Source organism: Mesoplodon densirostris, chromosome 3 (genome assembly GCF_025265405.1).
Source record: "Mesoplodon densirostris isolate mMesDen1 chromosome 3, mMesDen1 primary haplotype, whole genome shotgun sequence".
Taxonomy (NCBI): Eukaryota; Metazoa; Chordata; class Mammalia; order Artiodactyla; family Ziphiidae; genus Mesoplodon; species Mesoplodon densirostris.
The window spans coordinates 57,880,158-57,907,103 of NC_082663.1; the positions used below are offsets into that span (position 1 = coordinate 57,880,158).

At 42.5% G+C, this 26,946-nt stretch overlaps 1 protein-coding gene across 4 annotated transcripts in view; it reads left to right on the plus strand.

Annotated features, from left to right (window-relative positions):
• The first annotated feature begins 15,897 nt into the window (after positions 1-15,897).
• The window catches only part of MAP1B (microtubule associated protein 1B), a 96,813-nt gene continuing 85,764 nt past the window's right edge, over positions 15,898-26,946 (plus strand). For 2 of the 4 annotated variants that reach the window (XM_060093016.1, XM_060093017.1), the window contains exons 1-2: positions 15,898-16,363; positions 25,277-25,378. In XM_060093016.1, coding sequence (XP_059948999.1) covers positions 16,180-16,363; positions 25,277-25,378 — 286 coding nt within the window. In that variant the 5' untranslated portion in view covers positions 15,898-16,179. The remainder of the gene's footprint in view (positions 16,364-25,276; positions 25,379-26,946) is intronic. The other 2 variants (XM_060093015.1, XM_060093018.1) reach the window with 2 other exon arrangements.

Genomic DNA, 26,946 nt, shown 5'->3' on the forward strand with positions numbered 1-26,946 from the left:
TTCCTTGGCCAGACAATCTCAAGTAGCTTCTCCCCCAAACTCAAGTTTGTTTTTTTATTCTGATCTACAGTCTTCACAATTTGCTACTCTTTGAAATTATCTTGTTTACTTGTTTACACACTGATTTTGCACGCACTCAGTAAGAACTCACCGTACTCCTTATGTAAAATTATACCCTATGTCTCCCCTATTTCCCTTCCCTGCTTTATTTTTCTTCTTGGCACTTATAGCGTACTATTTAATTTACTTCCTTCTTTAGTTTACTGTCTGTCTTTTCTCCACTAGAATATAGCTCTGTGAAGGCAGACATTTTTGTTTGTTTGGGTCACTGCTGTATCCTGAGTGCTTAGCAGGACACTTGGCACATAGTAGGTCATCAGTAATGTTTACTGGTTGGAAGAATCCATTTGTTCATAGTCTGTCCCTCTCCACTGGAAACTAAGCATACTCGAGCAGGCACTTTATCACCCTGTTCACTGTTGCACATAACAACTCCATAAGGGCACCCAAGAAATATTTGTTCAGTTCATGAGTGGCACCCATTTTATAGGGATATCTGAAGATTCAAATGAGATAATCCCCATAAACTTGGCATAAGTGCCATGCACATTGTAAGAGTTCAGTAAAGATGCAATTACTATTAAAAATTGAGCTTTTGGTATTGAACCTGTAGAAACTTGTGCTTTCTTGATTTGGGTTTCAAAACCCAGGACACCTCATATTTGTACACTGAGACTTTGCATCTGCTTCTGGTTCACAGGGGGCCAGGCAGGATGGGGCCCCTAGAACTTGATCCTGGTCTAGGAAATACTCTCTTTATTACCCTTTCATGGTAAAACAAATCTTTTTGTTGAGTCGACTTGGAATATTGAAGTTCAACTGTTAACAAGTGCTATGTTAAATTACATTAAAGTCAAGGTTTGAGCATTTCACACCAGCTAATAGTCCCCCACCTCTTGGAAACCTGATTGGCTTTTAGGTCAAGGTGAGTCTAGAAGGAATCTATCCACGTTAGACACATCCTGGCTCTTCCAATGTTTGCCATGTGTTTTCACTGTCGTGCTGTTTGATTTTTAGTGGATGGCTGTTTTCCTATGCCCAGTGGAACTGCATGGAAGCAGAGGGGTTGTCTGGCAGAGAGGCCAGCAGTTTAGAGTAGTGTATCATTTTCTCAAAAGAGAGAAGCCCAGACCCAGGGCTGCTATACACTGGGTTTCCACCATGAAGAGTATTTTTTTTTAGGAATGGAAGGCCATGTTTGAGCTTTCAGTCCCACAGTTAGGGGACTCTTCTGATACAATAGACACATCCTCCCCCAAAAGGAATTTAACAGTTTGATGACCTGGTAAATCCCACTATTTGGGGCTTGAAAGTGGGCATGAAAGCCTTTGAGAACCCAACTTTCAGCTGATTTTAAGTACTTGCTCTGACTTTAAGAGCACTGGGAACTTGGTGCATATCGTACCTGAGGTTCACTGATTGTCTTTAGACAAATCTTAATCTCACAGGTGTAGCCTTGGAAGGAGAGGAGAACCTGGGTGAGTTCCTGATCAGGCTAATTGTTTGCAATTGGCTGCCTAAAAACAAGACATGCTACATCTCCAGACCTTTGGAAGTATGGTGGCAACCAAGATTTTTATTTTTAATGCCATGTTCCTACAATAGCAAGTGCCTGGAGAAGAATGGAATCTACCAGTATGTGTCTAGAAGCCTTACCCCGTGGACCCCCAAATTGACTGATGCTGCACACCCCACTCTACCAGCTCCTCCACCCCTAGGTTGATCCAGGTTCACTGCAGATCTCAAGGCAAAGAGCTGGACCTTCACAACTGTCTTCACCCTCCCAGAGACCTCAAAGCTCAAGAAAAACGGAAATCGGCGAGCCCTCACCAGTGATGGGGAATCCCTCCCCTGGGAAAAGCAAAGGCTAGAGCCCAGCTGCCTTTTATTCTTTGTTAGACTAGCTAATTACAGCCTTAACTCACAACTTTTCTCCTCATTCAAACCTGAAACCTGGACAATTCCCTTTTCTTGCATAATATCCTGGAGTTACCACTGCAAAGGAAGGTGTGTGACAGGTAAGTTGCTTTCTCTGTTTCTAAACTAACTAAGGTAGATGTGAGAAGTGATGTAATCACTGGCCATGAAAATGTTGTTAAATTATTTTATCTAAAAAAATGTTTGTTGCAGTTTGCTATCCGTACATTTAGAAGTCACAGTCAGTATTCTGTGAGCACATTTTTGAGGGCTGATACATTTCATATAACAACCTCCTCTTTGAAAATAGTTTTTAAAACAGAATTAGCACAAAGCATTGATGTCACTTTTAAAAGTGGTATTTTAAAATGAGTTTACAGTGCTATTAAGTTGTAAACACCTTACAAAACAATATAACTAAATATAAAGCAATACAGTACAAGCTGAGTTCAGAAGTTTGAAATGAAATTTTTAAAGATGAAGCAAGCAGGGAAGTTCACATTCTGTTTAAGCAGATCTTCTGGTACTCCCATTGTAGCTCCTTTTCCCCATTCCAATAATTTGAATTTTTAAAAATTATGGCAATTTGAAGAGTTCTCAAAATAAGATCTACCTTCATCTCAGTAACAACAGACATATGGCTTTATTTACCTTGAATTATAAGTTGATGTATTTTTTTCAATCACACATACAGCAAAACTTTATCTATACCAAACTCAGCTATCCTGAAATCTCAGGGAGACAGGGGTTGGCTCAGGACCACAAAAAAATTAAGATAAATAAATAAATAAGTTAAAAAGGCCTCTGGTTAACCAAATAAATTTTGGAAAATCTATGCACTAAAGCTCATGCACTTGATTCAAGTGGCAGCTCAGAATCTGTTTTGGCCTAGTTGATTTAACATTGTAAACTTACAGATTAAACACTGCATAAAAAAGAGGGAGTTAGAGATATTTCGTCAAGGTTATGACATTATCATCATCAGTAAGTGATAGCTGAAAGCTCATCAGCAATGAAGGAGGTAAACAAACCACGAACCAAGAACCAGCCAGTGAAACTGCCTATGGAAGTAGATATTTGACAATTTATTACAGGGACAAAATCCCAAGAGCTGTCACTGTGTTTCAGCTAATGTTCACAATGATAAACCTGAGTCATCAAAGAAAGATAAGTTAGGTTCAGAACATTCTGTGTACAAATGGAGATAAATGTTTAGCCAAACAGAAAATTAAGCTATTCTGAGTTATTCATTCATTCAGCAAATCTTTAATGAATATATTTATTGATGTGCCAAGTACTGTGCTAGGCAGGTCTTGGGGACACACAGATACTGAGACAGCAGTTCCTGTTCTCAAGAAACACATCCTGGGACTTCCTTGGTGGTTAAGAATCCACCTGCCAATGAAGGGGACACGGGTTCGAGCCCTTGTCCGGGAAGATCCCACATGCCGTGGAGCAACTAAGTCCGTGTGCCACAACTACTGAGCCTGCACTCTAGAGCCCACAAGCCACAACTACTGAGCCCATGAGCCACAACTACTGAAGCCTGCACGCCTAGAGCCTGTGCTCCACAACAAGAGAAGCCACCGCAGTGAGAAGCCCGCGCACTGCAACGAAGAGTAGCCCCCTCTCGCTGCAACTAGAGAAAGCCCTCATGCAGCAACAAAGACCCGACACAGCCAAAAATAAATAGATAAAAATAAATAAATTTATAAAAAAAGAAAACAACTCACATTCTAAGTCAGAGCTTTCAAAGTATGGTCAGGGAACCCCTAGGGGTCCATAAGATCCTTCCAGGCTATGTTCAAGGTCAAAGCTGTTTTTATTAATAATACATACTAAGATGGCATTTGCTTTTCCCCCACTGTTTTGGCATTTTCACTTATAGTGCAAAAGTAATGGTGAGTAAAACTGCTGGTTCCTTAGCATGAATCAAGACAGTGGCACCACACATACTAGTAATCATTGTATCATTCACCCCCCATGCACAGAAAAAAACAAAAACAAACAAACAAACAAAACACTCCTGCCACTTTCACTGCAGAATGTCCTTGACATAGCAGGAAAAATGATGAATTTTATTAAATTTCAACCTGAAATATATATCTTTTTAATATTCTATGTAATGAAATGGGAGTTATGCATGAATCACTTTTGCTGCATGTTGAAGTATGATAGTTGTCTAGAGGAAAAACACTTGTGTGATTGCTTGAATTACAAGCTGAACTAGCCACCTTTTTAATGGAACACAGTTTTCACTTGAAAGGGTGATTGACATATAAACTGTGTTCAAACTTGGGTATTTGGCAGAAGTTTTGTCAAAAGTGAGAAATGTGAGCCTATCACTTCAAGAAAACAACCTGTGTTATTGGTTGCCAATAATATAATTTGAGCTTTCAGATGACACTTTGAGTTTTGGAAAACTAGAGCTTGCAGCTTCCCAATAATGAAAGATATGTTTGATGAGAATGATACTAACAATTTTTTAATATTATATAATGAAATCATCAAATTAGAATGATGTGTATAATTCAGTGAACCAATCTTTTCCAGATTGCCAAAATGTATGTTACAAAATCACACATGGATAAAAAATTTCAGTCAAAGTGAAGAATAGACCAAATGGATTTTAATGTAACAAAATACAAAAAGTGCATTGATTTGCTTTCACATTACACATCGAATGTAAACTTTAAGAATCTACCACTTGTTGAGTTTTAGCATAGTATCAAAGAAGAATATCCACAATTACCTGAAAAGGTTATAAAAGTATCTTTCCCTTTTCCAACTATCTGTGTGAAACTGGATTCTCCTCATATACTTCAACCCAAAAGAATTTATTGCAACATATTGAATGCAAAGGCAGATAGCAGAGTCCATGTACAAATGTATAACAATGCCATTTAAAAATGTATAACAATGCCACTTTCTCTCTGAATTTTTTTTTTTTTTTTTTTTTTTGTGCGGTACGCGGGCCTCTCACTGTTGTGGCCTCTCCCGTTGTGGAGCACAGGCTCCAGACGTGCAGGCTCAGCGGCCATGGCTCACGGGCCCAGCCGCTCCACGGCATGTGGGATCTTCCCGGACCGGGGCACAAACCCGTGTCCCCTGCATCAGCAGGCAGACTCTCAACCACTGCGCCACCAGGGAAGCCCTGAAATTTTTGTTTTGAAAGATATAATTTTCATAAAAACATGTCCTTAGATATTAACATGTAATAAGTTTATTACCATTACTTTTAAATGAATTGATAAAAATATTTTAAGAATTTCCCAATTTTAATTTCTAATACAATAAATATCAATAGTGATACCCACATTTACAAAAGCTCTTCAGGGTCCTTAATAATTTTTAAGAGTACCAAATATCCTGAGTCCAAAAACTTTAAGAACCACTGGTCTAGAAAGAAGACACAGACCAATAAGTCACTAATTCTAAGCTATTTCTATATGGACTTTGATAGGAAGAAGCACAAGATAACATGGGAGACTAGGGGATCCAGCCCAGTCTTGGAGAGTCAGAGAAGGCTCCCTGGAGGAAGTTATCTCTATGCTAGGACTTGATGGATGAGAAGCTAGCATAGTAAGAGGGGTAAGATGTTTAGGATAGAAGGAGGAGCTGATGCAAAGGTCCAGAGGAAAGAGAGAGTACGGCTCATTTATGAAAATAAAAGTTACTTGGCAGAGCTAGAGACTAGTTCGTGATAACCTAGATCTGCTTATATGATCATTTCAATAAAACGAGCAAATATGTGCAGTGAAGGGTTAAAAATGGACTCTCTCTCAAGTATACATAATACTAATAAAGGGGGGAAGGTGGAAATAGTCTCTGGCATGCTGTAAATATTTATGGAAAGTTTAAAAGAACCACCTTAATAAGTTGGCACAAATATTTAATTAGAAGTTGTAGTCTACATTCCATAATATCTCTAAACTTAAGCCAAAATTCAGACTATCTTTAAAAGATTTTTTCATGTTTAAAAGAATTCTAATGAGATATTTAAAGTCTGATTTGAATTTGAAATATTACATGTTAAAGTTTAAAGCCTTATACTCTTTATAAATACTGTTTTCACCCCGAGCAGTGATAGTTGTCTCATGAATTCCGGTTATATCCAACAGTGATTTCCTCTAAGAGTGTCATAGATTGTAATGTCAACTTCTCCACATCTTGGTGGCTTCTTTGTCATGTTTGCCATATGGTCATGGTTTCCTGTTTTCTCATGTCCATTCTCTTTAATAGAGTCTTCACATCACACTAAAGAAAACCTTTCAATCAAATGCCCTGGAAAACTCCACCAGGAGTGAGATGTTGGCAGAGGCCAAGGTAGGCATGTGTCCTGAAGACCAGGTAACCAGCAACTCTAAGAGGCATGTTCATACTCAACGCCCCTGGTCTATCCCATGGGTATTCATGAGCTGGAACAGAGCTTCTGAGAGTGATTTTTTCTCTTTTTGGTAGGAGTTCAGAAGAAGCAGAAACAAATATTTCTGGCTCAGAGGTTGGGTTCTGTTTAACTGGTATCTTGGAACAGAAAGCCACCCGCAGTCACGTGACTGCAATCTTTGGATGGCAGGCTGCTGTTACGTATTATAGAATTAGGATTCACTGTGAGGAAAATGCAGTGGCCAAGGCTGTATTGCTACACTTCACAAACCATCTGAAGGGCTCTATTTATTCATAAACATTTATAGGGCACTCCAGAGATTATTTAGTCAGCTTCTGTTTGTAAGTCTGCATTCGTGTTGCTTTATCAGTATATCTTCTGCATTATATGTTGCATGTTGTTTTGCTTGTCTATATCTTTTGTGGTTCCTGAGACTCTGAAAGGACAAAATAATACAACCATGGGTGGATTATAGTGTGACATTTTTTATAGTCGATTGTACTTTAAGGTTTTATCAAAAACAAACCAAAAAAGCAGCAAAAATATGTCAAACCAGTAAAACTAAGTAATTTAAAAATAAGATCAACTCTGGAACTGTGGACACCACCTATATCTCCTAAAAGATTTAAAAGGACATTAGACAATTAACATACTGTATCCCCTGCAACTAGCACTGTGTCTGACACTCAGTGTGTATGTAGTAAACGCTGAATGAATGGATGACTGAATTCTATGATATAGAAATGATAGTTATGCACAGTTTTCAAATGAGGAAATTGAGACACAGTGAGGTGAGGTAGCTTGTCTAATACACACAGCTAATAAAAGGTGGGACTGGGCTCGGAAGTCAGGCAACCTGACTATAAACTCACCTGATAAACCTCTATGCCACGCTTGAACATAACGTTAGTGAAGTTTTCAGAGATCATTTATATTTAGGTAATGTGACATTTTTCCATCAAATATGATGACTGAATATTTAATAATTATTTTTTAGGATGAAAGGTCAGACTGACAAACAATGGTCTAACTTCCTCGTAATCACTTATTGGGGTCATCTCATTGGTGACAGTGAGGGGGGTGGTGGATGAAAATCTCAGGGGACAGCACATGTGGCTCAAAGACTAGCACAGTGGTCTTCGTGTTCACATGACCTAAGTAGCCCCCTCTTGCACGCTTCCCTGCTTTGTGCCCCTACTTCATGCTGCTGTCATGATTAAGGTAAAATGCTTTTCCAGATCAAATCAGAAACTTCTTTTACAATTACCATTTGGTTTGTTTTGTTTGTAATCCTGATGATTAATACATTTTGAAGTTTCAAATACTTAAAAGGCAGTCAATTTTTATATTTGCCACAGGAGGGCATGTGGTTTAAAAGGCTGAGAAATGACAGTATAGTCATGTTGCCTCCAGGTTATAATAATACCTGTCAGTAATGGTCCTAATGACCTTCCTGTGCCGGTGTTGTGTCCTGGAAAATGGAAGCATGGGAATTGAGAGACAATGTTTCTGAAGCCTGCTACAAGCTGAGAAGGCAGTACAAATGCCCAGTTACACGGGGGCTGCTCTGAGTCTGGTCATCATCCCACGCCCCTTTAGTTCTGGCAGATTCTCCACACTCCTTACTGCCAGTTGGCTCTTTCTTGTGTCATGTCCCCTAGCGGCCAGCTTCTCACTCCCTGGTGTGGATGGAGAAACGGTGGTTCAAGGGCATTCAAGATGCCATCTCATTCCACACTGAATCTGTGCCACTTCACAGTTCTTTCAGAGGCATTTTGTCCAGTGAACCTTCCTTTATTATCATCTAAAGAGTGTTTAAGATGCCGTTTCTCCCCTTTCCCTGGTTTTCCGTATCTGTACTTCTTCCCTTCTGGAAAGTAAGCTCTATGAGGGTAGGGACCAAGCTTGTTTTTCTCATCATTGCACCTTGAGGAACTACAGTAGTATCTGGTACATGGTAGATGGTTATGAAAGACATGCTGACTGAATAAATGTATGAGTGACTTAATAAAAGACTATCACTTTGTACACTGATATCACATCTTAGAAAACTTTCTTTTATTCTGCTTCTCTGTATATGATTTCCCTTTTTTCCCTATCACTTTTAAAAACTTCTCACACGTACACACAGAAGGAATCCATCTCTGAAGTAACTAATCCATAAGCAACTATGGAATTCTAAACAGAACCAAACTCTTTTCAGAAATAGCAAAACTTGAATACCATCTAATGGGAAATCGGATACTTGCTGACTATGGGATTCGAGATAGATGGCCCACAGTTTTCTAAAGGGCAACTTTGATCGTATCGCTATTTTAAATCCCAGTGGTTTTCAGATGTTCTTGCCCAGCTCCAACCTATTTAGAGGGTGAATACCTTGTACTCTGAATGTGCTCTATGAGAAGCACAAAGATGAGAGATGCTGCATCAGGCAGCTTCACAACCAGTCCCCATCCTTCGTTCCCAGACCCATTCTCCCCATGACCCAGCCCACAATGGGTGGGACTGGGACATAGCCTTCCAGAATGCCAGGCTACGTGGGAGCTTCCCAGAAGGCATGACACAAAGAATTAGGTTCCCAAAGTGTTACCTGTGTTAACAAATTACCACAAGTTTAGTGGCTTAAAACAACACAGATGGATTATCTTACAGTTTTAGGGGTCGGAAGCCCTAAAATCAAGGTGTTAAGCAGAGGTTCGTTCCTTCTGGAACGTCAAGGGGGGAATCCATTTGCGTGTCTTTTCCAGCTTCTAGAGGCCACCCACGTTCCTTGGCTCATGGCCCTCTTCCCCCATCTTCAAAACCAGCGGAGTACCTTCGAATCTCAATCTCTCCGTCTCTGTCTTTCTCAGCTCATCACATCTCTCTTCCATCATCACATCTCCTTCTCTAACTCAGACACTCCTGTCTCCCTCTTATAAAGACCTTTGTGATTATACTGGGCCCACCCAAATAATTCAGGGTAATCTCCCCATCTCAAAATCCTGAGCTTAATTACATCTGCAAAGTCTTTTTTTGCCAGGTAAAGTAACATATTCACCCATTCCAGGGATTAAGACATGAATGTTTTATGGGGGGCATTATTCTGCCTACTACCCCACCCACCTGCTTTCTTCCTAATAGCCTCACAAAGTGGCCTCAGGTCCTCCCCTCTCCCGAGGCTGAGCACACTCACAGGCTGCTGGAGGCCTCCAGCCATTTCCTCCTTCTGAGTTTTCCTGGTCCTCCCATCCGGATGCCACCTACTTCTTTCTCCACATTCCTTGGAGCAAGCCGGACCCTCTCGGGGCATTCCTTTCTGCTGCCTTCCACATGTGTTGCTTTCCTGACTCACCTGAGCCAAGAGCCAACTCTCTGTGCCCTCCTGGGGCCTAGAACACTGCGGCGGATTACAGGCACTCAGCTGTGGCTGCCAGTGCTCAGCAGAGGACACCTGAGCCACTTCTCCCTGGGCCTGGGGCCATCCAGAGGTTTCCCCCAGAGTCCCCAGACAGCACCCCTCACCCCAACCCCGGAGCATCTCTGCCCGCGAGGGTTGGCTTCCCTGACTGTAAGCTGGTTGGATCTTGCTGTTCAGACTACAGTTGTCCCTGGGGCAGGGGCCGTTTGCCTGCGGCCCGGGAAGGGAGTTTGCATTTGCGTCTGCAGCTTCCCACCAAGCCGGCTTGTTACTGCTTTGCTGTTTGCTGTGGCCCCGGCAGTTTGTCTGCAGTGCCAGCTGAGGAGCTCCGTCTCCAAGCAGCCTTGGCTATTTCCACTATAATTCTCTTTCCCTCAGGATGCCATCCTCTACATGTGTTTGTATGACTCACTGGGAGCTTGTACTTGGTAAGGGCCTGAGCTTAATGAGAAGGCTGGCCGAGAACTTCCCAGTCCCTTTTCAGCCACTTCCTGGGCAGGTCTTACCTCAGCACAGGCAGAATCTTACCTCTAGCCATCAAGAAATGCAGAAGTAAGAACTGTTTAAATTTCCAGACACTAGGTGAAGCTTGGGGCTGGAGTTGAAGTGGATGAAAGGGCAGGGCAGGTGAGGGAATAAAAACATGAAATCAAAGTTTCTGCTCTGACACATTCAAAATCGGCTGGGGAGAAAGATAGGTTACCAAGTCGTTGCAAAATCTTCTCTCAGCAAACTCTGGAGCTGAGGCAAAATGAGTGGATTTATGTCTCCCAGTCTTCATCTGGATAAATCCAAATCATTGAGAATAAAGTCTTAAAAGTACTAGAAAACCCCTGGGTGAATTTTTCTTACATAATTTCAGAATGGCAAAGGACTTTCTAAATATAACACAGGACTCATAAACCATAAATGAAAAAAGTTAAATTTAACTACATAAAAAATATTCCCCATGGCAAAATCTACAATACATAGAGTCAAAAAAAAAAAAAAGCCAAAATGAGAAAAAATATTTGTAAATCATATTAACAGAAAAAAAGCAAAGTTCTCTAATGTATAAAAAATAGACACGGATCAATAAGAAAAACACTAACCATCCAATAAAAAAAATGGGCAAAGGATATAAGCAGACAGCTCACAGAAGATGAAATGCAGATCACCCTTAAACGTATGAAAAAGATGGTCCATCTCACTTATGATAAGAGAAAAAATTTTAAATCCATTCATAAAAACTGAGAACAAAATGTAACAAAGGAACCTATTTATATATGGAGTTAGTGGCATAATATATAAAAAGGAATTAAAACTCAAGTGACTTTAAAACTGCATCCCTGTGGGATATATCTAATAACAAAGAAAATTGCAAAAAAAAAATTCCTAAATTGCTTTCAGTAATCCTATTGATATCAGTAGCATTTTTATTGCTATTCTGTTATTCTAAGAGGGTTGTATACGAATTGTAAAATAAAACAAAATGAAAAATGACCATTTTGGTGTTTTTGGCAACTGGTTATTTTGGTTCTCTAGTGTGACACATTCTAAGAACAAAAGTAATTGCAAAAATTTTAAACTACTTTTAGTAATCATTGTTGGCAAAAATATTTTGACCTGAGACTCCTGTGAGTATAATTTTTTTGTTTTTTGTTTTTTTGCAGCACGCGGGCCTCTCACTGTTGTGGCCTCTCCCGTTGCAGAGCACAGGCTCCAGACGCGAGGCTCAGTGGCTGTGGGCCCAGCCGCTCGGCGGCATGTGGGATCTTCCCGGACCGGGGCACGAACCCGTGTCCCCTGCATCGGCAGGCGGACTCTCAACCACTGCGCCACCAGGGAAGCCCCTGTGAGTATAATTTGTATATATTTTCAGATAAAGAAAATGAGAAATTATCTGCTCTTCTAATTCTTTCACCCTTGGTGACTTTGAGAACTGGAATTCTTGGCATAAGACAAAGGAAATACGTTGTAAAATTGAAGGGTAAGCAAAATCTCTGCAGTCCTGATCCTGAATAGGCAATTTCAGTATGAACTCTTATTATCTTGAAAAAAAATTCACTTTCTATTTCTGTCCACTGAAAATATCTACAAACAATGACTAAGATAGTAGCAACAAGTCACTCCTAGTATTCAGACTATGATCTCTAAATACAATTTCCTTCTTAAGGAACTAGGGTTCCTTAGAGAAATGGCTAATTCCATGTTCTGAGGCCAGGTATATTCAATGTGAGCTGGGAATATCTTAGCATATCACTGCCCAAAGATTGAAAAATTAAAATATCAATATGAATAATGACTTAAGTTATATTCTTAATGATACAAAAAATTATTAATCACCTTTGGAGGGATGTTATGGAATTCATTATTTTCAAAATTAGTAAATAAAGAGAATCATGTGTTTATCTTTCCCTTCCTGCGTAAGTGTACCTCAGGCTAACCAAGTGACAGGGTGATATTTCTCCGAACAGAAATCTCCCAGCTGTCAAATGAAGAAAGAATAATAAAATTAGAATATTATTATATTCCGACCTTTAATGAAATAAAGGATCTAGGTAATGATCATCAATGGCTGCCAAGCCCTCAGGACAAGGTCAGCCAGTCTTTATGTGCTTCCTGATGGAAGAACACAGTATCACCCAAGAAGTATAATTGCAAAAAAATATCAAACCTGAATGTGATCAAGCCTTTAGATTTAACTATCAAAATACAGATAATTCAGGAGATGGAAGAACATGTTAAATAACACAACAGAGATGCAGTCAGCAAAACTCAGACTGTGAAATTCTGCAGAACAAATGTCCCTACTATTCCACAAGCAGTTTCAAAGGAAAAAAAAGGGTAGGAACACATAAAGAGACTTAAAACATATCAATCAATCGAAATATATGGATCTCATTTGGATCTTGATTTAAATAAGCAAACTGTAAAAATCATTTGATTGGGGATAATGGGTACGTGGAAGTTTCTTATACTATTCTCTTTCCTTTTATATATGTTTGAAATTTTCCATAGTAAAATGTTTAACAATAGCAGAAACAACTAACCCTTACTGAGTGCTTATTACATATACGGCACTATTTTAAGCACTTTACATATTTAAACTGTCCCCCTGTCTGTGAGGTGGGCGCTCATCTCTACCATGCAAATGAGGAAACCAAGGCATAGAGTGGTTAAGCATCTTGCCCAAGGTCACACAGCTAATAAACTATGGTGCTGGGACTTGAAAGCAGGCAGTCTGACTCCAGAACCCAATTTCTAACCTGTACACTACTACCTCTCATGATGATGGTAGCTTGGACCAGGATGGGGACAGTGGAAAGAAGTAGAAGGATTGAAAAGATACTTAGGAGGTCAAATTGACCGGACTCCATGCTAAATTGTACATGGGGCTGAGAGTCAGGAAGGAGTCCAAGATGCCTGTGAGGTTTCTGCTTGATCACAGGATAGGTGGTGATACCGTTCACTGAAATAGGAAAAGTGAGAGAGGATCAAGTTTGGAGGGCAAAGATAATTTGGGTTTGGAGCATGTTGAGCCTGAGGGGCCTTTGGGACACCCAGGTAATGTCAAGTGGCAGCAGGTAACACAGGTACTCTTTTTTTTTTTTGCGGTACACGGGCCTCTCACTGTTGTGGCCTCTCCCGTTGCGGAGCACAGGCTCTGGACGTGCAGGCCCAGCGGCCATGGCTCACGGGCCCAGCTGCTCCGCGGCACGTGGGATCTTCCCGGACCGGGGCACGAACCCGTGTCCCCTGCATCGGCAGGCGGACTCTCAACCACTGCGCCACCAGGGAAGCCCATTTTTTTTTTTTTTTTTTTTTTTTGCACAGGTACTCTTATATGTTAGTTTTCCCCTTCTTCCTTAGGACTGTATCTTTTTGTCCTGAGATGGGGATGGGAGCAACTACTTTTCTAGTTTGTAGTGTCACTTAGTATTCAATTCTTGTTTCAGAGGTGTTGGTAGTTGTGCCCAACGTGATGTCACCTACACATTTTGTAAGGGTGCTTTTACTTCATTATCTGAGAAACTTGGTCAAAACAGGTCTATTCATCAATAGAGTGCTTACTATATTCTGATCACTGTATTAGGCATTTACATTTATATCATTTACTCTTCTCTTACGTAGTTACTCACACAGTTGTAAATATATTCTGCCCAGTATATAGATGAAGAGACTGAAGATAAGAATAAGTCACTTTCCCAAAGTTACAAAGTTTTACAGTGGCAGTCAGCATCTCTGGTCTGTGTTCTTCCATTTTGTCTCTTTCTCAAAGTGTGGGTAATGACTTAGGTGGTTCATGGTCATGGCATTTAATTGCACGAGCTCATACAGTAAGAAGGCTCTTCTGTTGTTTATTTTCATCCAACCTTCTGTTATGACAACGGAGAATGACTCTGGTGCTAGTATGTCTTCAATACCTCTCTAACACTTGCTCTCTCTGTTTTTAACTTAGGGTACACCTCAGGGTCAGAGTCTTCAGCAAATAACAACAGTGTATAGGAGGAATTTTATCATTTACTTATTTTCATTATGTTTATTCTTAAGGATACATCCTAATTATAGTAATATTAGTGTTTCCATCTATACAGCAATAAAGAATTTCATTTAAAATAAATTTAAGTAAAAGAAATAGAGCTAATGAAAACTATTACATAAATAGAAGTAATGGCGGTTCAGAGAAATGGAAGACAATCACTAGCTGATGCTAATTCCAAAGCCTGAAATTGGAAAACAGTGCTCCTCACCATATCTCCTCCCCCCATTATGGGCTTTGGTGCTGGCCTCATCTCTCTAACAGCAATTGAATGCCTTCTCTTGACCAAAATGTGATCTGTTACCATCTCACTTGGAAACTCTTTGTCACTGCTCACTGGTGAGTGCAGCTCACCAGTAAGATTGTCACAGACCCCAAGTGCTGTGGGCCAGATGGTATCTTTAGTCCCCATTGATCAGACCGGCATTTAGGATGGGGCCAGGACCATGTCAGGGTTTCAGGAAGGAGCTAAGAGCAAAGAGTACATTACCAATAAGTCAGGGTGGTTAACAGCTAAGACCATGGGCTATTTTGGAAGTCTTAGTATATCCAGGTGATTTTTTTTTAATATGCGTTCTAGTATTAAAACTATATTGACTACTCTAGTTTCCATCCATTCCTCTTTCCTAAGCCTCTTATCCCCCAGTCTTTTATGATAGTACTGTGTTTGCACGTTTTGTTCCTTCTTCACCACCACCACCCCCTTCCTGGGACAGAAGCTATATTCAGTATATTCAGTATGTTTGTGAGAAATGGTTGTAGATAGGCTGCCTTTAAACAACATTTTTATGAGTTATTCTAAACATAGACAAAGACAATATAAATTCCCAATGCTACATGTATTTTAAAAGACATCATTGTCACATGAAATAATTTTTCTTGTGTGTTCCCCAAGGAACCGAAAAGTATATTATAGTCACTACAATCCTGCTGGGTAGAGACAGTATCTTCTTTTTATTCTTTGTTATGCCTGATATCTGTTCAGCATATTATTAAGAAAAATCTGTATCTGGAATAATGCATCTGCATTCTTTTCATTTCCCACGAGCACCACAAAGCCAGTACTTTTTCATCAGTGGCTCCTGCAGAGTAAGGTCCAAAGCCTGAACAATGGTAAGCTTAGGTTTTGCATTTTTGATGTATTCTTTACAGTGAAGGTGGTGAATACTGGTAAATATGTCTTCCTGAATTCACATCAAAGAAGAGACAGGTTCCATCTTCCCGGGCGGGGTACCCTCAGCCCCAGGTCCGCTGTGCTAACACAGCTCCTGAGAACCTGGCTTCAACGCAGACAGGACACAAGGCAGAGACCTGACTTGTGCACCTCGGACAAGGTAAAATATCCCGACTCTGAAAACGGAAACCCATCCCATTCTCCTGCACCAGCGGGGTGAGGGTTTGCAGCGGGCGGTGGGTGTGGCGTGGGGTGTCGGTTGGGAGTGTTTTCCCCCCTTAGAGTCCTCCTGCCCCTTGACTCGCGGCCCTGCCCTGACCATTGTCCGCACATCTCGTCCCTCCAGCTTCCGGGCCGCGGGCGAGATGATTTGCTGCAGATGACATCAGCTCTGGGCCAACGGCTGGAAGAGCGGAGGCAGCCACCCCGTGAGGATGTGCCGGGTGGTCCTTTCCTCCTCCTCTTCCTCCTCCTCCCCGCTTCCCTGCCTAGTCTCCATATAAAAGAGGCACCGCCTCCCCGCCCTCTCTCACTCCCCACTCCTCTCCGCCGCGCGCTCTAGGAGAGGGCGGAGGGGGAGGCGGCGCGCAGCGCCAGGAGGAGGGGAGACGCAGGGGGCGGAGCGGAGACTGCACCTTCGGAGATAATCCTTTCTCCTGCCGCAGAGGAGAGGAGCGGCCGGAGCGCGGCACTTCGCCGAGGCATAGCAAGCCGGCAGGATGGCGACCGTGGTGGTGGAAGCCACCGAGCCTGAGCCGTCCGGCAGCATCGCCAGCCCGGCGGCGACCACCTCGCCCAGCCTGTCGCATCGCTTCCTCGACAGCAAGTTCTACCTGCTGGTGGTCGTCGGCGAGATTGTGACCGAGGAGCACCTGCGACGCGCCATCGGCAACATCGAACTCGGTAAGAGGCCCTGCGCCCCGAGGGGACGCGTTTGGGGAGACGCGCAAACGCGACCCCACCCAGGGCGCGACGGCCACCTTTCTCCTCCGGCACGCCCCGCGCCCATGTCTTTCCCCGCTACTTCCCGCACTCGGTCCAGACTCTTTTTTTCTGAGCTCATTTCGGAAAATAATTCGAATTATCAGATTTGAGACGCAGTGGGAGAGCCTCTCCTAATCTTGACGGATCCGTTAACAGGCTGGGTCGGCAGATCCCAGCTGGCTACCGCCTCTCCCGCTAAATGAGATGCAGGTGTCAAAGGGGCAGAGGCCACAATAAAGCCGCAACCGCAGGAAACCAAAGGTGGGGGGGGCGCTGATGCGACCACTCCTTTCAGCCCCCCTCTCATCCCCGCAAAATGCTGGGATTGCCCCTCGCCGGCAGACCCCAGGCTGAAGTACCATGTGCCAGGGCTCGCGTGGGAATCATTCCCACCACAAACACCTCAGCCCCCGAGAAGTGCCTTTGCTGGCTTAAAACCTCCCCATCTTTTCTTGGAATGACTAGGCTAGTCCTAGGGCCACGCCCGCTCCCCCCCACCCCCCGGGATGCGGAGATGGAGAACCGCCTGCGCCTCCTTCCCAGACGGCGCCTGCCTCGCTACCGCCCCTGGGGCCTTGGTTGCAGCTTTTAGCAAGGACAATGGGACCCCCAAGTTGTGGGGTGGGGCTTCTTCTTTTAAAAGTCTCGGCCTCGGGAGTGACGGCTTAGGGAGGGGGACGGCGGGAGGCCCGCGGGTAGGGCCGGCGCCTCGCCCGGTGCGCGCACTACGGGCGCGCCCTGCAGAGGCCGAATAGCGGTTTGCCGGGAACCCTGGGCGGGGCCGTGAGGGTCCGGCGGGCGCAGCCTCGGGCGCGCGGACCGACCCGCCCCGCAGCCCCACCCGGGCTGCCGCAGTGCCCCCGCCCGCCGCACCTGCCCCCCGCACTGCGGCGCCCCCAGTGGGCGCGGCTGGCCGGGAGTGCGCTCCGCCAGGGCTTGGGGGTGCTACGCGCCCCCACCTCTCTCCAGCCCGGCTTTGTTGCGCTCGAAGTCCCCGGGTAGGCAGTCTGTCCTCTGCCTTTCCCTTTACCCCCGGCGTCCCAGACCTCCCCTCGCCCTGACAGAGGTCGCTACTCCCTCCCCAGGCCCAGCCCGCGCTCTATTCTCTCGGGGTGGTGCTGAAGCGGTTCTGCCCGGAGACACCGGCTGGTGGGCGTGGTGCAGTCCGCACTGCGGTCTCTACGGCAGCCCGAGGCGGACAAAGGGCGTTCACGCAGCCCTCGTTCCCCGCGCCCGCCCCCCAACCATAAATTTAAGAAGAGAGAAAAACCTTGTTTTAGATGAAAAAAAATAAACGCTAGTCGTCTGCCTCTGCATTTGGAAACGGTCGCCTGTCCCCAGAACAAAAGGCTGCAGGGTGGGGGCTGGAGTTGCAGACCTGGTTCTTTTGTTTAACTTTAAAAGCATTGATGTTCCCTTTCAGATTAAAAAAAAAAAAAAAGAAAGAAAGAAAGAAAAAAGAAAAGAAAGTGAGCAACAAGCAGTCTTGTTATTTTCTTCGGGAAACAATATTTAAGAATAGGATATGTCAATAGTGAAATGCCTCATTTGAGCATCTCAATAACGCTTCATTTTCAAACTACAGCCCTTTAATCTGATCTGTACTAATTTAGTTTATTTGCACATTTTCTCCTTGGAAGATTTCACACGTACTGATTTTGGGTGTGGCTACTGTATGAATCAATGACTTTGTATTTTTAAAAAAATATTATTTGTCAGCACCTTTGCTGGGAAGCAATAATACATCAGGAAGTGTTTTTCTATCTATAAAAGGTTCATAACCACCCGATGCAGTGCGAGGAGAGGGACCACCATCCCCATTTTGGAGATGGGGGGGGGGCCCAGAGAGGCAGAAAGGATAAAGGGACCAGCTCAAGGTGACACCACTCATAAGTGACAGAGGTGCCAACACTGCAGCATCACTGGTTTTCTGGCCCTGTCATGATGTTAGTGCAGGACAAGCTAACATCAGGGAGATCAAACAGCAATTTTCAGAGCTTGCCTTTATACAAAGGCAATAGTCATCCACTTGTGGGCAGCGCCCCATGCAGGGAGGTGGTTCAGCAATCACCTTCCATGTAATTATATTCCTGCTTTGTTACTCTGCTGATATCCTTTTAGTGCCCCGTTTCTCAGGTGGTTTATTCAAGCTGCTTCTGTTTGAGGATAAACTAGAGGCATTCAAGTATCGCTGTGAAGTGCTCTCTACTGTGTTTTACACTGCTAGCACTTAGTGATAATATTCAGATTTGTCTTCCTGTCTTAAAAAAATTTTTTTTTATTGATATATTTTATAGAGAGGAAAAGGCACAAATCATAAATGAGGAGCTTGGTGCATTTTCACAAAACGACATACCTGTATGATCCTGATCAAGAAGCAGACATTACTGGAATCCCAGAAGCCCCCTCAGGTTTCCTTTTCAGTCAGCATGCCTTCTTGATTTTTTTTTTTTTTTTGCGGTATGTGGGCCTCTCACTGTTGTGGCCTCCCCCGTTGCGGAGCACAGGCTCCGGATGCGCAGGCTCAGCGGCCATGGCTCACGGGCCCAGCCGCTCGGCGGCATGTGGGATCTTCCCGGACCGGGGCATGAACCCGTGTCCCCTGCATCGGCAGGCGGATTCTCAACCACTGCGCCACCAGGGAAGCCCGTCTTCCTGATTTTTAATTCCCTGATTCAGTCAGGTTTTTGCAGGTACCTCTGAAATGGCAGTATTGATCCCATTAAGAATCGACCAAGTGAGTGAGCAGAGCCATTTCCTAACGCACAGTAACAGATGCTGCTTTTCCTCTGGAGATCACTCTCTTGGGTCCAGGGGTCTCAGATGCAGATCAAGCTGCAGGGCCTTCCAGTGCTAAGTGAAAATACTGCTACCGTAGCTTTTCCGACAGTCTAAGATGACTTAGCAACAGGGCAGGCTGGCTGTTTCCCTGTGCTGGATTCGCTGCCGCCTCAGCTTTCAGGTCCCAGCTGGACCTCCTCCAGAGGTCACTCTGATACCACGGCTGTAGTTGCTGGTGCCCATGGACCCCGTTGTGTGAAGCAAGATAGAGATGCTCCAGGGGGTTCGGCTCTGATAGTGCGCTGCAGACTGGGAAAGCCGTTCATCATCTGTTCCTCTTGCTTCCCATTTCCCCTCTTGTCTTAACAAAGGCTCTGTGGGTTTGGAGACCCTGGTGACTTGGATTTGCCATTTGATGACTTAGGGCTCTTTGGGAAGTCCAGCAAATAGATCTGTAGGAAGATGGTGGTAATGCAGTAAATCAACAGGCCTGAAACACCCCAGCATGGATGCTTAGTAAATTCTTCATGAAACCCGGTGTTACTGAACCAAACTCGGGTCTGCTCACCCTTGCACAGTAAAGCCAATCTACTGACACCAGGTTGTGGTGAAGGAAAGTGCAGCTTTATTGTAAGGTGCCAATACAAGGAGAATGGGTAGTTTGTGCTCAAAACCCTGAACTCCCCGAAGGGTTTCAGCGAAGCGTTTTGTTTGTTTGTTTGTTTGTTTTGTGGTATGCGAGCTTCTCACTGTTGCGGCCTCTCCCATTGCGGAGCACAGGCTCCGGACGCGCAGGCTCAGCGGCCATGGCTCACGGGCCCAGCCGCTCCGCGGCATGCGGGATCTTCCCAGACCGGGGCACAAACCCGTATCCCTTGCATCGGCAGGCGGACTCTCAACCACTGCACCACCAGGGAAGCCCACAGCGAAGCATTTTTAAAGGCAAGGTGAGGGAGGGCGTCCCAGGGTTTGTGATTAGCTCGTGCACAATTCTCTGGTTGATTAATGATTAGGTAACAAGGCGGTAATGGGCACTATGTGCTCATGGTCATCAAGTAGTTAATTTCTTCCATTTGGTGGTTTTAGCATCTGAAAAACAAGTCAGGAAGTAATGCATCAGATACTAATATCTAGGTACTTCAGAGAGGAGCTAAAGCAGAGGATATAGGGGAAGGGTCTGTCCCAGGAAGGCCCCATAGGGTCCTGCTTGGTTACACAAGGAAGAGAGACCATCATTCATTTCTTCAGCTGTATTCAAAATGCATAATGTAGGGTCTGGTCATTTCTTCTCAAATTTGAAACAATAGACTTTCCTCAGACTGGTCTAGCTTTAGTTAGTTAGTTATGCAGGACTCAATGCCAAACCATTGTTGCTCCACCAACTGCTCTTTGGCACCTCTGTTGCCCCCTTCCTAATTAGTCCCCAAGAAGGACTTAACAGTCATGCCTATTTTTAGCAGAGCCTCCACTCCTCCTGTTTATTTTAGGACATGGACTACATATATCCATGCCTTGCAAAACTAATTCTAGAGCCTTGTGAAAAGTTTTCTTTGCTTTATTTTATTTTTTTAAAAGAAACTAGAACATATAAAGAATACTAAGTGTCCGTTTGATGTTTTCAATTACTGTTCAAGAGTGTAACTTTCCTCTAGTTAACATTGGGAATCAGCAGGATTTGTTCATAATAAGATAGATGTGTGTAACATCTAATGTCCTGGATTTTTAGATGTAAGTTTCGCTAACTATAGTGTTTCTGATGTCATTTATTGAATGTTTTTAGTCTAAGATGGTTAAGAGAATTAAGAACCCAGGAAAGATTTGGGGTTTCATTTCCATTTTGTTTCAACAGGAAAACAACAACAACATGGTGGGAATTAAAAGACATGTTGGCGACTGTTAAATTTATTATATTCATCTTCATACGTTTCAAAGTCAAAGGGCAGATAGATGCCTTTCTGCTTGCACTGCTTAATTGGTATTACCTACTAAGGGTTCTTTGATCCATGCTGAAATATAAGCCAGACACTAAACTTAAGGTCATTAAATTGATGAGTCATTATTAATCTTCTCTAAAGGCTTACTTTTTAAATAAGTTCTAACTTTTAGGCCAATAAATAAATTATTATACATCACTTCTTTTGCTTGCTTCTAATGTGAAATGCTAGCCAAGACCTAAATTATTTATCATCAATGCTTTGAAATGATGAACTCTGTAAGATACTGTCTGCATTACGCATAACATATAAATTATGAACGTCAAATTGTTGGCTTAAAACAAAAGGAAAAAAGCAAATTGAAGGTTAGGTCAAGGGAAAAAATAGGAAAACTTTTCTCTAGGAAAGAAAACCTTATGGAATTTAGCATTTCCTTTGTTTTAATTGTTTCTTTATGATTCAAATCTGACTTCAGATCACGTTTTAGCATAGTTTTGAAAATAGAATCTTATGGTTATAGTTTAGTAATAATTTAGGAACTTGGGCAAAAAATATTCAAAGTCTGTTTCTGAGAGGGAGCAACTAAAGCTCATGGAAGAAAACCAGCTTGTTTAAATAGCAGTCAGATAGAATCCGTGTACCATTTCAGCACACAATGCGTGGTCATTTCTTTCTGCTTTCTTCAATCTATTGTTTATTTCAGGATATAGATTTTCGCCTTTAAATGAGAGGTGTTTTTTAAAAATTGTTGGTTTTATTAAATAATCCTGCAAAATGCTTGCATGATCAGTGAACTTGGCAAGATCTAACCTATGTAAAATAAGGCGACCTGGTTCTTCCTTATCGTTCACCCTGACTTGTCCTGTGATACCCACCCCCCAACAATACACACACACACACACACACACACACACACACAGCCCTTTTTCTTTTCTCCTTTTTTCATCTGTCAACTTCATGTGCACTTTAGCCTCCCCTTTGTGCACTGCCACCCCTGGAATCAGAGAACTGAGATGGAAATCCATGATCCTTTGTTCCCGCCTGGTCATCAGGCTATACACGGACAGTGATGGTACTCGCTTCCAGGGCAGGAAGACAGTGCCAGGTTAGGTAGGGGTGTTCTCAGGATGCCTAGCCATAGGCCAGCTGCCCATGGGTGACAGATGTTCTCTGGGCCCAGTTTAAGAAGTGGAGGTTGATCTCCTCCAACTGGTGGGGTTGTTTTGTCCCCACCTGGGTAAGCCTGTAAGGGCACAGTCATGATAGAGTTTGCTGGAGAAGCAAAGGCCCAGGGAAGAGCTTGACCTGGCGTGGACGGGGCGATAGTCAGAAAAAGGGCCAGGAAACTCCATGGCTTTTCTACTGCCCACTGGAAACCAGGATGACCTGCTTCTGAAAGCCTCTTCAGACCTTCTTTACCAGCACCCCACTATCCCCTCCAGCCATGAACTCAGGGAGGGGACTATGTGAGAAGAGCCAAAGAAGACATTTTTTTGTCCTGTGAGCTTTAGAGGGGCCACTGCTGGCTTCCTCTTAGGCACAAAGGAGCGATATATAAACTGACTAAATGCAATATGAATCTTCATTGAGAAGTAGTATTTCCCTTTACTAACATTATCCAGTAGAAGGTACAAGGTAATTACACAGTATTTTCTTTCTAAAATTGGTATAGAAAGTGGCTTGGTTCCAAAATTTTCCTTTCCAACTAAAATTACTAGTAAATCCATTGTAACCTTTATAAGTGGTAGTAGTGATGATGCATCGTTAAGATGTAATTTGGCTGGAAATTGCTCCCTTGAAAAGAGAATCCTGAATTTTTAATTTCACTGGGAGTATAAGTTACATTATCAGCTGTTTGCTAATGTAACTTAAAAATTACTAAATGGTTTTTCTACTGTTTCATACTTTCTCCATTGCTAAATTACAAATCATAGAACCAGGAGTTTATGAAATAAAAAGCAAATGTTTAACTGCATGTGTGATGACATTGAAGTTAATTGAAGCCAAGGGAAAAATGGCAAACAACAATCTAAGAACAAGTCTATGTATAACTCTAGATGAAGCCATTCAAATAATGTAGCAATTTAGACATTTCTTAGAACAAAGGCAGAAAAATTATACGAATTTAATTTTAATACATATGTTCATTATTAACTTTATTGACCCTACTTGACAAGCCTGAAGACAAAGTGGAGCTCAGACCTGGAGCACAGATAATCCAGTCAACAATTCCCAATTAAGCAGCTCAGACAGGAGCTCGATGATTTTCCATGCTAGCCAAATACATAGTATATATACGTGGAAGTAAAATATTCTAATGAATTCAAGCCTCTTGGCCTGTCAAGCTTTCTGTGAAACAAACAAACAAAAAAACCCCATTTATCATTTCTGCACGAAAAAGATCCGCAAAATCACAACATGCCTTTCTTGTTAAAATTTAAATACTCCATTAGCACAAATGCAACTGAGGCTGTTAATGTTTCCAGGGAGACCCATAAAATTCTCCCTTGTAATTTAGCCTCTTTAGGAATGTTAACTCTTGCACGCCTGAATTCTTCCCAAAGATTGTGTGAGAAATTTCTGCCTCTATGTAGTAGATGTACTACTATTTGAAAATATTTCTCATATTCATAAAGGTGTTTGGTGTATCATCTGAAGATATTTTAGATGTGTAGTCAACTCAGTTTCCAGAATCTTTGTAGTGTGTGTGTGTGTGTGTGTGTGTGTGTGTGTGTGTGTATATGTATGTGTATCTACCTTCATTCTTTGCAAGACAGGAAAACTGAACAAGATTTAAATGGGGGTAAATGCACGTATGCCTTAAGGATTTAAGAGGTGTGTTTAAATAACACACTGCCATTTATACTTCCAAGTCTGTATGCATGACTAATGACCAGCAAAAATGATTAAATGACCAAGTGTTTATTTAGAGATAGTTCACCTGTGTGGTACCCCTAGACGTTCAAGTTTTAGTAGATAGGAAATAATGATAGTTGTTCCAGAGGTTTGTTTCCGGCAATTGAGGATGCTCCATGCCGGGGTACAATCAAGGATACTACCTACATAATGGCTCTACCATGAGCCGTCTATTTGGGAAGATATAAAAATACATGAAAAACAAACACACACTCCCAGTTCTGTGGTTCCCCAATTTTGCCTGGCCTGCTCCCCAGGACTCCCACCTCTGCTGTACCCTTTAGCCATCTCTCTTGGAAGGTCAGGAGAGAGGAAGCAGGAAGAGATGAGGGAGGTAGGGCGTCAGCACTCCTTACCCTTGTATTCCCCTCACCCCAGCGTCCAGTCTTGTGAACGGAAGCCTGAACTTTTGTGGGAATAGACAGTTCATGGCCCTCAACTCTGTAGAAGTTTTATACAGTATAAAAAGTTGCCACATTTCTTTGCCTCTGGATAAGAAAATTCAGGACAACTAACAATTGTGAATGAAAGAGCTGTCTGCCAAGCTAGTCAGGTAAATGCCTGGGAGGACAGAGAGGCCACGTCTTTTAAGATTGAGATCCAGCTTTCTTAGCAAAGATCACACAAATTTTGATTGATATCTAGGGGTTGAGAAATCAAGGCCAAAACTGGGAGGGGTAAAGAAAAGTAACCAGATACACAAAATGCATATGCACACTGCAAAAACCTTTAAAAACAGAGCCCTGGACTTGAATGCCAGCCTCCATATCTCTGCTTCCCCACCCTCATTCTACATTTTCTAGCCACGTACAAGTGGACCATGGGAAAGCTAGCAATTGTCTGGTAGCCCCCTAACTGCTACAGGTTCACCATCTTCCTGTCCTTTCTACTCCCACCCTGGAGTAAAGCCTGTCATTTTCCTAATAACTGTTTTCCTTTACTCTTCCAGAAGAGCTGCATTTACATTTTATGAGGGGCAGGAGTTCAGTCCACACTGCTAGTTATGCTTCCCCTGTGGCCTGGTGGAGAGACTTCCCCGGCCCTCCCATTTTGTGGGCATCCACTGCTGGTCACCACGCTCTTCAGGAAAGGAGTTTCCACATCCTTCCTTAGAGCTTGAGAAATGCTACCGTGATGTTTTCCAAACCACTTCGAAATGAGTAACTGGAGATTTGTCATCTGTCTTCCTTTCCTTCCTTAGGAATCCGATCATGGGACACAAACCTGATCGAATGCAACCTGGATCAAGAACTGAAACTTTTTGTATCCCGGCACTCTGCAAGATTCTCTCCTGAAGTTCCAGGTGAGGCTTAGTTCAGTATTAGTCAACCTAGAATTTGAAAGGACGAGAAACAGGCCATTGGCTGGAAAGCTTTGCCTGGGACATGGAAAAGATTTCCTCTTATTGCTAAAGGATTCTTTGTGTTTGTTATTATCAACTAGGTTAGCAAGAAGCCATATTTTAGGAAAGTCAACTAACTCTTAAGTTGTCACTGTGTGGATTTCCATTTTGTGGAGTCTTAAAAGTTTTTAAGTTCTAGGGTAAATTAAAAAAATTTTTTTCATATTTATCTCACTGTACTCTGAGCTTAAGGGTTTGTAAACTATTTAAATGTTAATTTTACTCACATGAAGTTATGAATACAAATTGGATGCTCCCAGAATTTCATAACTTCCCTTCCCTCTCAAGAAAATGAAATATCTGCTTCTCTGCATTTTCTATCTGAATGAAATATATATGATCATTTTCGTCATTGCATTATCACCTACTTTTCTTAGTGTGGGTAAAAGAGTCTGAACTTCCAAACTACTGTCAAAATAGCCTTTCTTTCAGAGATGAAAAAGAATACTACAGAATAATTAAAGGTAAGGACACAAACATTTGTCATTTATGAAGATGCTGCCGCTAACTAGCCATTTCACTGGGGATGTAGGCCTGGGGATGTAGGCAGACTCACCCACCTTGTCTTCCTCATGTGAGCTGTGACCCATACTTCTCCCACTTAGTCACATTTGAGGATTATGAACAGAGTTACTTGCCCATAAAGACTCTAAACCTGGGGTGTGTTTCTGAAAGCTCTGCCGTTGATCTATCACATACTGTTTTGCATTTTATTTCTTAAATGTCACCTAAATTTTATGTAAAAGAGAGAACACCCTTTTCCGTTTACATGATTTTGTTGTATGATTGCAAATTTTGTTGGCGTTGATAAAAAAACCAAGGAGGTTCAGCCTTTTTGACTGATTACATCATTGTACATACTTGTACATAGCCTTGTACATACTGAGATTGGAAATCACTTACAGAATGTCAGTGCCTTCATGCATCACACTTGGCTGCAGCAGTATGCCCATGAGACTGGGATAGTTCTTCTCTTTGAGTTTACTATTAGAATAAAATCCCTTACTTTTCAGTTATCAAATGAATTGTAGCTTTCAAGCATGGAGTTGAGTAAATGTGTTAAGAAAAACTTAGCAAGAGCTGGTTCATTAAAAGTTAAACTTGCTGTAAAGCCATGTGAAACTTAGCTCTGTAACTTTGCATCGAGACAAAAAGAATGATCCAGAGACTATCAGACAGCGCATGATTTGCTGAAGTAAAGGTACGGTATATGGTTGTTTCTCTCGTTGTTATGTTGTATTTTTATGTCTTGCACATTTCTGTGACTTTTAAATTCATCTCATGAAAAGAAAAATAAGGGAAGTACCCTTTTCCAACAAGTATGTTTCAAAATGTAAAATTCAAGCTTTTACCCTTTCTCTGTAGGTTGTTCTGGCTTTCTTACTATGACTGTTTTGTTTTTTTTTTGGTAAATGAATCCTGTGATTTGCATTGTGTTCATTCATACTTGTATTTGACTTTATAGAACG